This window comes from Hypomesus transpacificus, chromosome 11 (genome assembly GCF_021917145.1).
Source record: "Hypomesus transpacificus isolate Combined female chromosome 11, fHypTra1, whole genome shotgun sequence".
In the NCBI taxonomy this organism is placed as follows: domain Eukaryota; kingdom Metazoa; phylum Chordata; class Actinopteri; order Osmeriformes; family Osmeridae; genus Hypomesus; species Hypomesus transpacificus.
Window position 1 is genome coordinate 13,562,802 of NC_061070.1, and position 14,146 is coordinate 13,576,947.

A 14,146-nucleotide genomic window follows, 5' to 3' on the forward strand; every position below is an offset into this window, starting at 1 on the left:
AGGATTACTCAATGCTGGACTCCTACTGTGAGAGCTGGCTAAATCAGTCCCCTCTGTACAGAAGCAGCACACTACTTCTCCTGGGCAGGGCCCTGAACAAGTTGAAATAATTAACTGATCTCTCTATAGACAACCAGATGAATGGAGGAGAGGGGCAAAGAGTAGGAATGACGCTGGATCTCAAGAGGGTGTTTGACAGTGATGCGTACTGTGTGACTGAATGTAGAACATCTCAGGGCTTTAAGGTATTTTTTTCTGTCAGTGGAGCGGAGACTCTACTCCAACCAATAAAATAATGATCACTGAGTTTCAAAGCTTTTAGCTAACCGTCTTGCCAAATGCCCTGGAGTTTGTGTTGCGCAACTCTCTCTCTCCATATACACACATCACCCATCACTTCAGTCAAGCGTTCAAATTTGATTTAAAGCCCTTTGGACTACCGATCAGAAACAAGTGGTTAGCCAAATGTAGAAAATGGAATCATGGGTTATTTCATTATACATTTTCCTCTCAGAGTGTCATTGAAGCAAAGTCACTGAGAAGAATTGGTACTTGCAGATAACGTGGGTAGGGTAGATTCGAGGACATCACCGGCCTTTACCGACCACCAAAATATGGGGTTTGTTTGCTAAGTGATTCTGTTTGTGAGGCTGAAATTGATAGGAGTTGGGATATTGGTTATAGGAGCTGTAAAAGGGGAAAAGGGAAGAATAGTTGAGTTATTGGAAATTATGTAGAGAGGAAGCCAGAGGGAACTGCATTTCATGTCTCTGAATACATATTTCTCACAAATTCTCTGTTTTGCGACACTGTCAAGGATTAGGCCCTGGCACATCAGAGTGCACTCAGCAACTAATCATTTTGACTGTGGAAGATTTAAGTGTCTTCTCTAGCGTGTCACTTATAATTTGAATGTCAACTGTCACACAGCCATTTGTGGAGTGTTGTTACTCTTAAGTCGGATTTAAAAACTCATGTTTTGAGGGAAACTGCGTCTACTGTTGTGAGCACAGCACAAACCGACGCTTGACAAAAGTGAGTGGAGAGTGCCAGTTTGGTGAGGCTCGTGTGGAAATGTGCATTTGAAGGCAATTATGACCTGGTAGTAAATCAAGCACTTGGCTTTTCACTGAGGAAACATTTCCATGGTGATAGTGTTTGTTGCCTAGCAATTTGTTGAGTTTATTTTCACATGCGATGAGCAATGCTGTCACATGAGTTTGAAAAGCCCAAATGTGCCTGTATGAGTCAAGTGTTCTGCAGATTCACCATTACTTTGTCACATCCTTAATTTAAGCAAGTCTCATTGAGAGAAAGAGGTTGTCCTTCTCACACACTCCTCTCTTTCTGTCTTTCTCTCTGTCTTTCTCTCTGTCTTTCTCTCTGTCTTTCTCTCTGTCTTTCTCTCTGTCTTTCTCTCTGTCTTTCTCTCTGTCTTTCTCTCTCTCTCTCTCTCTCTCTCTCTCTCTCTCTCTCTCTCTCTCTCTCTCCCTTCGACACACACACATACAGTGCACTCACACACACACACAAACACAGACAATCTCAGTCAAGTTACCTGTACCCCTCTCTCTCCCCCCCCCTCCTCCCCCCCCCCCCCCCCCAGTGAAGTCATCCTTTCCAACATTGACGTCGGTGTTTCCGGCATCTGGGAGTGCCAGTTGACCAGTTCCCGTGGCAACAAGTCCCGCCAGATGGAGATAGTGGTGTTGGAGACGTCAGCCCAGTACTGCCCTGTGGAGAGGGTCATTAGCAACAAGGGACACTTCAGGTGCAGTACACCATGTCATTCTTATGTCTAATGCTTAGATTTGGGTTTTCTCAGTTCTCAGTTGATTATGAAGTAGAGTTCTAAGTAAAGTAGCTCATAGTTAGGATTTACATGATTTGTAATAGGCTTAGATTATTGTTAAAGGTTTAAATAGGCCGCTAGGGATTGTCGAGAGGAGCAGGCCCAAACAATTCCGATGTACCAATGTACCTTCGCTTAGACTTGTTCCATGGCATGAAATTAAGGGTTCATTTCAGGTGAAGGCCAAGTGACTAGGTCAAATACCGGAAGATGTTTGAATTAAAGACAAATTGTTTGTCGGCGGAAGGCAAATAATTAGATGTCTGAACTCTGCCTGTCCCTGTCCCCAGACAGGAAATGAGATGAGATAACACAAAAATAAAATGAAAAAATAAAATGAAAAAATAAAATGAAAATAATGGGCTTAGACTTATGCGCTGTAAGGTTAGCAATGCCCATAAGTTGTGTGCGGCGTATCAATCTACTAGATTCAAATAAACACCCCCGTGTAATATCTATACTGCTGCTCTGTAAAACAGGGTGGGGACCTCTCACTTTTTCTACCCACGCTCTCTCTCTCTCTCTCTCTCTCTCTCTCTCTCTTCATGGAGCGGTTCCATCGTAGTCTCTCGTTCTCCATCTCTCTCACTCTCTTCCGCTCTGTCTCTTTCTCTCCCACTCGCTCTCTCCCCGCCGCTCACTGTCTCTCCAGTGTTGTCGTGTACGCTCCAGCATGGCTGCTGTACTTTACAGCCCACTTCCACTGCAGCAAGCGGAGAGCCTTTGTTTCTGCCCAGCAGGGATGTAATGGGCTGGAAAATGAGCTCCCTTTTTTGTTGGGAGGAAATTAGTGCCATTCATTACTAAGTAGCCGCTACTACAATGACAAGGAGAGAGCAAGGAGGATAGAGAAGAGAGAGGACAGGTTCTACTCTAGAATAGATAGTTTGTTTGTCCCTCTGCTTTTACCATGATGAAGCCCAGTATGACAGTGCTGGGATTAAACACCCTATTATCTAGCTGGTTTGTACTTAACCAGCTCTCACTGGTGTGTAGAGAAGCTCCGGCATGAACTACGCGACAGGGAGTAATTGTACCGCTGTCATAATGTGCCGTGGACCTGGCTAAATGTCCTATTGACAAGGCTGGCGGGGTTCTATCTCATGACAGGTGGCCAAAGACCTTGGCGGGAATCCTAGCCTTTCTGCCCTGTGCCCCCCCCACCTTTGGCTCTGCCCCCCACCCGCAGGGCATCGTCCCTCCCCACCCCAACCAGAGGGAGAAGAAGGCCTGGCGCCACTGTGACCGGGAGGGCAGGTGGGCGGAGGACGATTACACCCAGTGCCCGTATGCCAGCGAGGTGACCCGTGTGCTCCATGAGCTCACCCAGGTAAGCCCGGTGCCAGCTTTCGATCCCGCTAATGATTGAAAACAATTTAAATGTCAGTACCAGTCAGGGCCTTAAAACTGCAGGCTGTATGGATGTTGTAGTGTATCTCGATCCCACTGATGTAAATGGCCTTAGCAGTTCTGCTCTTCAATCGGAATTGTGTCGACATGACTTTCGATTAACAGCTATAGATAAACTGCAGCATTGAATGCCATGGCCTATGTTTGAACACGCAAGCTTAATCCTGTTGTACCTCAATGACCCGGGACCTCTTGCAGATGCCCATCAACGCCACCAATGCCCAGCCCTTAGCCCAGCAGCTGGTGGCCTTCACCAGCAGGGCGGCAGACTTCACCCACGTGATGGACGTCATCTTCGTCACACACCTGGTGGAGCGGCTCACGCGATTGGTGGACCAACGCAAAGACGTACGACGACACGCGCGTGACAACGAGCCCCCACCCACATGCACACTGTGCACCCATGCACGGACACGCGCACGCACGCCCCCCCCCCCCCCCCCCCCTCCCCACTCTGCCCTCACAATGTGCTTGACCGCACATTCTCAATCCAAGCAAAGGCACTATAAAGTAAGCCAAAGTGTTTCCTCTGCACTGGCTGTTTTTAGTCCAATGAAAGGCCTGTCTGGAGGACGGTCTCTCTTAGTGCCTCTCTCTGGCTCGCCTCTCTGACTCCAGCTCCCAGTGCTCGACCTCATCTACTGCTAATTTCTCCACATGTCATCAGTGCAGCAATCTAACAACATACAATTTAGGGGGAGTAATACATATTGTTAGCTGCTATTTCTGGCCCGGGCATTATTCATGCCTGCGAGTCCTGAGCACTTTGTTTTTGTAAAACAGTGATTTGATGTTTCCATAGGAGTGGAGGAGTGCGGGAGTAAACTGCAGGCTTTCCTGTGCCATTCAGAGTTTAGAGGCAGCTTCGATAGATCACATGCTCCTGGCTGTCACTGGGCCGTGGAATCAGGCACAAGCCCACAGTGGACTATGAAAAACATGTCAGCCAACTGCTGGCTGTTAGCCCTCCATTGATCTTGAAGGAGAGCTGTAGGTTTTCTGTTTAAGCGCTCCCGTTCTCGTCCTGTGGCTCTCCCCCTCCCCTGTGCTTGTGCTGAGGATGTAGTTGAATGACCACTACAGGGATGGGGATTAATGGCCCTTGGCTAACAGGAGGAATACAGCTCCATTGGTTTTCAAGGTGCACACTGGGTTTGGCCCTGAGGAAGATGTCAGCGTATGTGTGAGGACTGTTTGCCTTTGACAGGAAGGAGGTTTGTCCGAGCTCCAAGCCTCATACAGCACCAGGTCAGACAGGGGTGACGGTGGAAGACATAGAACATCATTAATCAACCCCGGCTGTGCCATCAATGCATGCCATCCCATCAAGGAACATCGGAATAGAAGTTGAAACTGATGCAAATAGTTCAACTGTCATCCCAAGGAAGTGATTAGGTCCCATTCTAACCGTTAATCTAAATTAAATCTTTCTGTAATGAATTAAGTCACCATCGCCACCCTCATAACTCTGACATGGGATTGTAAATGTGTCGTCTGTAGTGCGTATGATAGATGATAATGACGGATGTGCGTCTGTGAATGTGTGTGTGTGTGTATGTGTGTGTGGGTATGTGCAGCTGGGGGACTACATCTCCGACATCGCCAGTAACATGATGCTGGTGGAGGAACATGTTTTGTGGATGGCCCAAAACGAGGCCAGAGCCTGCACGCGCATTGTGCAATGTGTGGAGCGCATCGCCGACCAAGCCCTCAACAGCGATACCCGGGCCATATCCAAGGTACTCGGTCATTTGCACAACTGGTCAAAGGTTGATTGTCCTATTTAAGTCATTGGAGATATATATATTTTTAACTTTTAGCTTAGCATAATGAGTTACTTTTAGCATGAAAGAGACCCAATTTCTCTTGATTCGTCTTCCAACCACTTCCCTTGTGCCTATTCTGTATCTCTCTCCCTCCACCCTGCTTTTGTCTCTAGGTGTCTGCTAACATAGCCCTGGAGGCCTTCCTTATCAGGCCGTCTCATTTTCTGGGTCTGTCCTGCACGGCTGTCCAGCGCCCCCCCCGAGGTCCTCTCCCTCGGGGGCCGGTCCGGCACAGGGCTGGCGAGGACCCCGTCGGAGACGCCCTGCTCAACTTCAAATGTCACACGGTCAACAGCAGCACCGGTCCCCACGCCAACCCTCTGACAAAGGTACAGTGAAGGTTTAAACACCTCCGTGTGGGACAGGATCTCACCGCCAGAGTGACCGTGGAGATGAAAGGGATCTTTTTAGTTCTAGACCGAGCTCGATCTGTGACTGGCAAAACCCGACCCTCTTCCTCTCTCTCCTATTGGCGAGACGTCAGCTTGCTTAAGACCGAAGTCATGTCCTGCAGTCTGCTGTTCCAGCTCCAGAGGACAGTTGGTGGCCCTCTGGCCACTGGAGTCCATTAGTCTCCTAGATGTGACGTCCTGTTGTGGCGCGCTGGCACACCGTATATCACCTCGTGATAGGACGGACTGCAGAGGGGGGATGGGTGCAATTTGGGAGTCAGTGAATGTAGGCCACTCCCCCGTGATGGATACGGCGGCCTTGTGTCCCTGTCACTTTAAATCAGGCCGCGCCCGGTCATACCTCCGGTTGGGCGCTGTCTCCACATGACAAACGCCACCTCAGTGGACGCTCTTCAGCCTGCATATGCAGACAGGAGCGACACAGTCTGCTCCCCTGGCATTGAGCTGGCATTGTTCTGCAATATTTCAACAGTTACACCCTCCAGCTATTGTGCTGGTGTGTGTGCGCGCGTTCGTGTTTTTTTCCGTGTACGTTTAAATGATGCATGTGTGTGTGTGTGTGTGTGCGCGTTTGTGAGAGAGACCAGGACCCTATTGTTCCCACTCTATTGCTTTGTAGAGAGAAAGTACTTTCCTTCCTGTATTCTCATCGACTGCAGCTACATTTTGACAGACATTTACGGGTGTAGAGAGAGAGATTTTGTTTTTTTCTACGAGTAATTCCTGTGAACCTAATGTACTTCTGCGGTGCTAGTGAAGCAGCATGTTTGTGGGCTGGACGGAAGTGATGGAGAGGGACTGCACAACAACACATGGGGCCACGGAGGGTTGGGATGAGGCCGCCGCCAGATCTCTCTCTCTGTCTCTCTCTGTCTCTCTCTGTCTCTCTCTGTCTCTCTCTGTCTCTCTCTGTCTCTCTCTCTCTCTCTCTCTCTCTCTCTCTCTCTCTCTCTCTCTCTCTCGTCTCCTGTCTCTGTCTTTGTCTCTGTCTCTGTCTCTTTCCCTCTCCCTCTCTCTGTCTCTGTCTCTGTCTCTCTCTCTCTCTCTCTCTCTCTCTCTCTCTCTCTCTCTCTCTCTCTCTCTCTCTCTCTCTCTCTCTCTCTCTCTCTCTCTCTATGATTCTCTCCTTTTGCCTTTCTCCCTCCACTTCTCTCTCTCTTTCTCCTAACTAGCGTTTCCTAAGCCCTGGCACTGTGGTCGTCCTTGCTCGGCCAGTATAAGCCTGAAACGTGGTAGCGCATATGGGAAGGCCCCCCAATTACTGGCTGTCTGGCAAGGCCTCTCTTGTCTCCTCACCTCATCCCACCTAACCTCTCTTGCTGACAGTGGTGGTATAGAAATAGAATGCCCTCACACAAAGAACTAACTAGGGACAAAGTTTTCAGGCCAGCAATCGCAATTATTTGGGCTCTGGATGTTTTAAGAAACCAAATTTAGATATACAATATATAGACACAGACACACAAAAAACATACAGTTGCATACAAGCACTGACAGAAAGTCACAAGCAAGAAAGCTATTTTCTGAGGCATATAACAAATGGCTGTGGCTGCAGAACTGCTTCTGGCTATACAACCTCCTGGTGGTGGGAGGGTGGATGTGGGGGTGATGAAGGACCTTGCTGACATCTTGCAGCACAAGGCCCACTGAAAGCAATTACAAATGCTGTGGAAACAGGCCCCACAGTTGACCTCCCTGGTTGTGTGTTTCTGTGTGTGTTAGTTTGGGTTGTTTGTGTGCACATGAACATCTTTCAAATAATCATGGAGCTACAAACACTCATTATACCCTCTTCCTACCCTCCTTCTCTGAAGAGACCGTGTCTGTATTGATGTAACGCCGGGAAGACTTCTACAACGTGCTCTTCCCTTCTCCCAGCCCCTTCTCTGGAGTCTGTCCCTTGGGCTGGAGCTAAAGAGCTGGAGCCCAGTGTTCCTACCTCTGCTGTTCTATAGTCGCCCCTTCTGATCTCTCTCTCTCTCTCTGGCACTAGCCCAGGTCTGTTTAGCACTGTGCCAGGTTAAACTGGACTAACACACACAGCATATGGCCATGCTGGGCCCAAGACACCCGCAGCCAAACAGTGGCATTACTTCAGTCTCTGTTCTTCACACACGTACCACACAAACACAAACACACACACACACACACAGTCAGGCAAGTGCTCATGTGCACCCACGCACACAGGCGTGCGCTCACACACACACACACACACACACCCACCCACACACACACACACAAACACACACTGCATGTGCCAGACCTCAGACACCATATCCAACCACTCACTTTGGTTTTGAAATGTCTGGCTGCAGTAGCTAATTGGATTGGTTAAGTCTGAAATAGCAGGACTTTGGTTTGCAAGCTCCCTCAAAAGAATTTCACTCAAAGGCTGCACACAACTCGCATATTCCCTTGAACAATACCGTGGTGCTTAGTTAGTTTTGCCATCATTCTTCAAACAGCATGTTTAATAGCCGGATAGCAGGTGCATCACACTCTCTGCCAGCCATGGAGAGTTCCCTTAGACCTTCTGTATACACACATACTAGGCAGAGTTATCTCCATTCCACAGACTCATTGATACTGGTCAGTGTGATTACTGATTGTTTCCAGCTGTTTACGTGTACTGGGAACATGACTGTCCTGGAGTGGACTGTAGGATCCCAAGGCTGAGATGCGTCTGATCATAACAGTATGATTTTAAGAGTTTTGAAATATTCAAAACTGCCTACGCTCCTGAAATAATGTCGTTCTTAATGCGGAATTCTAGAAAAAAAGTTGAGGTATTACAAGTCGATCTGAAACCAAAAAGTGAAGTCTGCACGATTCAGGTTTATGTGATGCTGTTTGTTAAGAGCTTTCTTCACAGCTAGTACCTCTCCGCCCCAGCTTCCCCGGTGGTGTCAGAACTCTCTTCCTGGTCCTACACGAGTGTGGAGCGGTTCTGAATGATGCTGGTTGTCCAGTGCAGGGCCCTGCAGGTGTAGGTATTTGGTGCTGCTACCACGACAGCAGCACACTCCCAGGTCCCCGCCACCAACGCTGTGCCACCCAGACAAATCAAAACATGACCCACTTTTCCCGTGTTCTATATCAGAAATAAAAAATAAAATCTACCTATTCTCTTGCGTATGAGTGAGGAAAATAGCTGGATGTTGTTTTGTTACGTGAGCACTTAATGACTACATACCGACACCTATGTTGTTTGTAGAGGCCAGTGAAAGTCTTAACCAAGCCACTTCAATGGGTATCTGTGAAGGCCTGTTCATTAGCATTGTTGACCTGTGTCTGCTGAGAGAGAGACAGGGGAAGCCATGTACGTTCACAACACACAACGCGGATGTGATCCGTCCAAATCCCGTGTGTATTTTTGTGTGAAGATGTGTGTACATTTGTCGTCCTGTGTCCAGTAAAACATATACAATCAGTTTTCTCTACCTCCAGAAAAGCATCTGCTTCCTGGTGTTGCTATTTAGAACACAGGCCAGTGATGCTGCAGTGAGAGGCCCTGAATGCTAAACACATTTCAGAGCACTGAGAGAGAGGAGGGGGCGAAAGTGAGAGGGAGAGAAAGGGAGCAGATGGAATTCAGAAAAAATGAAAAGGGTTGGGAGGACAGGAGAAAGCGACAGATTAAAAAAAAGGGGTGAGGGGGATTGATAGGCAGACAGAGAGATGGTGCGAGAGAGTGAGAGACACAGAGAGAGATTAACGGGAAAGGGGGAGGGGGGTGGAGATTGAGGAAGTAGAGGAGCTCTATAGATGGATAGAAATCTGGGGCCTTGGGGAGATCCGTCCATTTCCGCCGAATGAAGGACAGAGGAAATGTGCATTCCTTTGTGTCGGAAGGAGGGGGGGGGAAATATGGAAGTAGGAGAGGATGGCAGAGCATCTAGGGCAAGGTATTGTCCAGGGTGGAGTGACCAAGTCATCCCTCTATCATATTCTGGAGTCCCTGAGAGGGGGAGCACCCTGCCCCCAGGGGAGCCCTTGCCCTTTTTGGATTCTGGATTCTTCCACGATCCTCTATCTTACCCATCCCCCCCTTCCTTGGTGGAGGCAGGGGGGTGGATGTCATCGGTGACACGCTGCTGATTCACGGTCAGATCTGTCACAGAGGCAGATGTTGTTGATGCCCTTGGCTGGCAGTCAGTCACAAAAGGTCGACTTTGGTGACACACACTCCTTGAACGTTGATCTCGTAGGAGGCTGTGTAAAGACCCTTGCAGACCCTGCGCCGTGTGGTCAAATCACCTCAGTCATGAGCTGCTGTCCACGTCTGGGACTGAAAATGATCTAAAGACGTTTGTCATATTCCCACCTTTTTCCCGCCACATTTCACCCTTGACCTCAGTAATAGAGAAGTACAAAGTAGTTGACCCACGGCACTTTACTACGTGGCAGAGGCTAATGTAACCTTCTACCTCCCCTCCGTCCAAAGCCTTTATCTCTCTTCCCCCCTCCGTCTTTCTCTCCGCCTGCCTGTCCTATCTCTCGTTTCCTCTCCTATAAATGGCTAAAAGCCCCATTTTGGGCCAGTTGGCTGGGGCTCTGTCCCTGGTGCTAGTTAATCTGCCCTGTCCTGCTTTATCTACCACCTATTGCTACTGGCCTACAAATCACAGCTCCCTCCTCTCTCTCTCCCTCTCTCCCTCTCTTTCACTCTTTCAACTTTCTCTCTCTCAACTCTCTCTCTCTCCCTTCCTCACTCTCTCCTCTCCCTCCACCATCTGTCCTTGCAGCCGTCTTCAAGCTGGGGAACAAGTTGAGTGGCGGTGTCAGTCTTTCTCTTTTTTCTTCTCCTAGTTTCACCCCCCCCCCTTTTTCTGCTTCTGTTTATGCTCTGCAAGCTGATGGCCGCCTCATGCAGTCCTTCTCTGGCTATGTGGGGTAATTAAAGTTAAATTAACAAAGAATTAAGTACTAAAAGAACAGGCTGTTGTGGGTCATTGGGAGTAGTGCAAACACGCAGCACAGCCACACACGGTGAACACACACACACACACACACAAATATAGCAGCAAACGATCACACCACCGCATGTACCGTACGCAGGCACACACACTTCTGCGCACGCAAATGATGAAATACACACACACGTTCACTCATCTCCCATCCATTGTGCCTATTTAATGTTACCACAGTAGTCTCTTGATATTTCCTTTGAAATGCCTTTCTCTTTTCCCTGCCTTGTTTCTCTATTTTCTCACTCTCTACTTCAACCTCTGTCTCTCTCTCTCTTTCACACACACACACACACACACACACACACACACACACACACACACACACACACACACACACACACACACACACACACACACACACACACACACACACACACACTCAGTTTCTCTCTCTCTCTCATCAAATTCATCTATCCAGTCTCCTAAATAGTGCTCCAGGCTTCGGAGGAACAGTCTTTTTCTAATACCCAGAACCAGGAGAAAGAGGACATTTTCTAATTGCTCTGCAGTGTGTTTGCATGGGCGCCATCTGCGAGCGTCTGCATTTCCCTCAATTAAAATTCTTAGATTAACGAGATTGAAATGTTCCTATACTGGCAGTGTTTGTGTGTGTGTATGTGTGGAGTGTGTACAAGGCTGTGGAGTTGGTAATTACAGTAACACCTCGTTGGTTTCTCAGTGCCTGTTTAAGGAGGGTGTGGAAAGGGTATTCTATTACTCACTGATTATCCCCATATCTCTTCTTGAAATAACAGTGCTGCTGGTTTTAATGGAACCACTAAAAGTCTCTCTCTGTCGATATTGAAGATGAACTAAAATAACATTGTTTTCTCCCTGCAAGTGTTTTTGTTGTGCCGATCAATCCCACTCTTCAACACTCACATGTATATGCACACACGTCCATGTAGGCAAATATATACAGTACAGAAATGAGGGCCTTTGTCATTTGGAGGACATTGTGAGGCTTTGCTAATCTCTATATTGTGTCAACGTAGCACATATTTAGGCCATACAGGCTTTACATGAAACATAATATGTGAAGAACGGCATATCATACACATACTCACTCACACACTCACAGACACACACACACACATAGTGCAGTATTCTGCAGCATTAGAACAGAAATCTCCCAACTCCATTGTTGCTTCTCATTATAATTTAAACACTACTCTGCCCACCCACTCCCATCTCTCTCTCTCTCTTTCTCTCTCTTTACTCCAAATATCTCCCAACTACCCACTCAGACCTACACACGATCTGTGATCACCACAGAGCTTGACGGAAGGTCCACATTGCCTCCCGCCCTTGCAAACAGACATTTCGCCTGGGCCCATTTCCTCAAGGCCTTTTGGTCTACATTACTATCCTCCATATTGCCATCCCCTCCCTGTCTGTTCTAATGGTCAGCCGTGTTGAGTGTAATAGCCACCTGCTGTACGCAGAGCAGCGGAGGACTGCAGTAATTACAGCGTGCAGGCTGATCCTCCTGCTCAGGACCAGCATGTTAATGGCTTCTCAGGGCCGGAGCAGGGGAGAGCACAGCGTAGAGGGGATTCCTCTACCGAAGGTGGGAAAGGGAGGTGAGGTAGAGGGGTGGGTGTTGACCGAATAGGGTGTACACACCCACATACACACATGCACATACACACACACACACACACATACAAGCAAAACGACATAGGTTTGACAGAGCGGAAGAAAGGAGAGTGGGGCCCTTTAATGAAATGGTTCCTTTTCCTGGTATAAGCTTGTTCTCCCAGATCATCCCTCTCACATACCCAGTGGAGTGTGGCACCCTCTCTGCTGCTCGGAGCCAGTCTGGCACCAGGGGCTTCTCTGAGGAGTGTGAGCATCCCACCCCTCCCTAATTCATCCTGCTCTACTCCACCACCTCAGGCTGGCACACCCGACTGGAATGCGAAAGTTTACAGAGCATTTGTATTTGTAAGCCAACATGGCCCCTTGCTGGAGCTTTCCCCCTCATAGCTGCAGTTCAAGGAACACCGGGCTGGATTCCGTGTTTCTGAGATGATTTCTTTTAGAAGATAAAGTGACCTGCATCCCACAGGGTTGCTCCATAGACTGGGCGGTTATGCCTTTGTGTATGTGCACCGTGTTTTGATTCAGACCCATTCCGAGAGCCTAGAGAAAGAGTTAGAGAGTGTGTGAGGGACGGAGGGACGGAGGGAGGGAGAGAGGGAGAGAGGGAGAGAGGGAGAGAGGGAGAGAGGGAGAGAGGGAGGGAGGTAGAGAGGGAGAGAGGGAGGGAGGTAGAGAGGGAGGGAAGGAGAGAGGGAGATGTGATTGCTGCTACAGTGTGGACAGTAGGGCTTCGATAATTCATGAGAGGCTGATAAGGGGATAAAAGCTGCTCTCAGCTGATGGAGGGAAACCAGGTGGTGGAGAAAAAGTGAGGGAAGAGATTCAGAGGGAGAGAGATAGTGCCGGTGACAGAAAGATGGCTTTGAGTAAACATTGTTTGCTCACAACAACAAAAGAGCATGCACTCCTATGATTGTTAGTTTATTGACCAGGTAACTATAGCACCGCGGAGACACACTGAATGATACTTTGCAGGTGTGACACAAGGGCCCAGGGAAATAGCAACGCGCCTCCACTTCTGAACACCAATGTAAAGTGCATCTTCCTGTAGAGGGTAGAGGGAGACGGAGAAGAAGAGAGAATGAGAGCCAGCACACATGGGTTAAGGTGGGGAGGGAGAGAGGGAAAGAGAGATCGAGTGAGGATGATGAAGGAAGCCAAGGAGGAACACAGAAGTGAAAGAAACGGCAAACCAGATGGAAAGACGTCAGAAATGGTGCAAGTTTGACATCCATCATTTCCTAAATCTTATTCCTGTGTTTGTTTGGAGCGCGGCAGACTTTACTTTGCGGCACCTTATGGCGCCTCCCTGGCTGTGCCTTGCTGCTTCTGTGTGTGTGTGTGTGTGTGTGTGTGTGTGTGAGTACGGTCATTAAAGCAATGTGATTTTAGCTCCTCTCGTCTCGGTCTGCTGTCCGTCTGCAGGCTGGACTAGGGAGGGCACTGGACTCCCAGCGCTTGGCTAATCCCACCGGTTTAGAGCAGACGCGAGGAACAGATCTTGTCTGATGATTGGTACATTGTTTCAAGGCACTTGGGCTCTCCGTCCTCCTGGTGTAGACTAAAGGAGAATAGGAGAGAGGAAGGGAAGGGGAGAAGGGAGGGGAGATAAAAAGGAGAGAGAAAGAGAGAGGTAGTGAGGTAAAAATGGTTACAGATAGGTTTGGAGAAAGAGAATGAGGAGAGAGAGAGTGAAGGGGAATCATAGAGAACAATATTAGACAAAGGGAGCAGGATGAAAAGACAAGTGACTGCTCTCCCAGATGACAGTTCTGTTCTATGTGCTTGTGCTTATGGCTGCATTTTAGAGGACACTTGAATAGATGTGGGTGATTACTGATTATCCTAGGTGGGATGGAGCTACGGAAATGCACACTGGGTGTATTTAATCCCACATCCCCCTGGTATCCTGTCTGTCTCACAGCTAGCTGGAACTCAGTACAAATGGGACTGGGTATTACTTGAATACCCAGTAAGGGTGCAACACCAGTCAGTCCATGATTTCATCCATTTGCTGTTTATGAATGTTCTCGCTGTATGTCATGTGTTGTAGATTCACCACAACAGGAC

At 48.4% G+C, this 14,146-nt stretch overlaps 1 protein-coding gene across 1 annotated transcript in view; it reads left to right on the forward strand.

Annotated features, from left to right (window-relative positions):
- Window positions 1–14,146, forward strand: part of LOC124474134 (adhesion G protein-coupled receptor A3) — an 82,040-nt gene that overhangs the window by 26,712 nt on the left and 41,182 nt on the right. Inside the window, 5 exon segments of the mRNA XM_047030034.1 lie at window positions 1,607–1,771; window positions 2,963–3,182; window positions 3,461–3,610; window positions 4,840–5,001; window positions 5,202–5,417. Coding sequence (XP_046885990.1) covers window positions 1,607–1,771; window positions 2,963–3,182; window positions 3,461–3,610; window positions 4,840–5,001; window positions 5,202–5,417 — 913 coding nt within the window.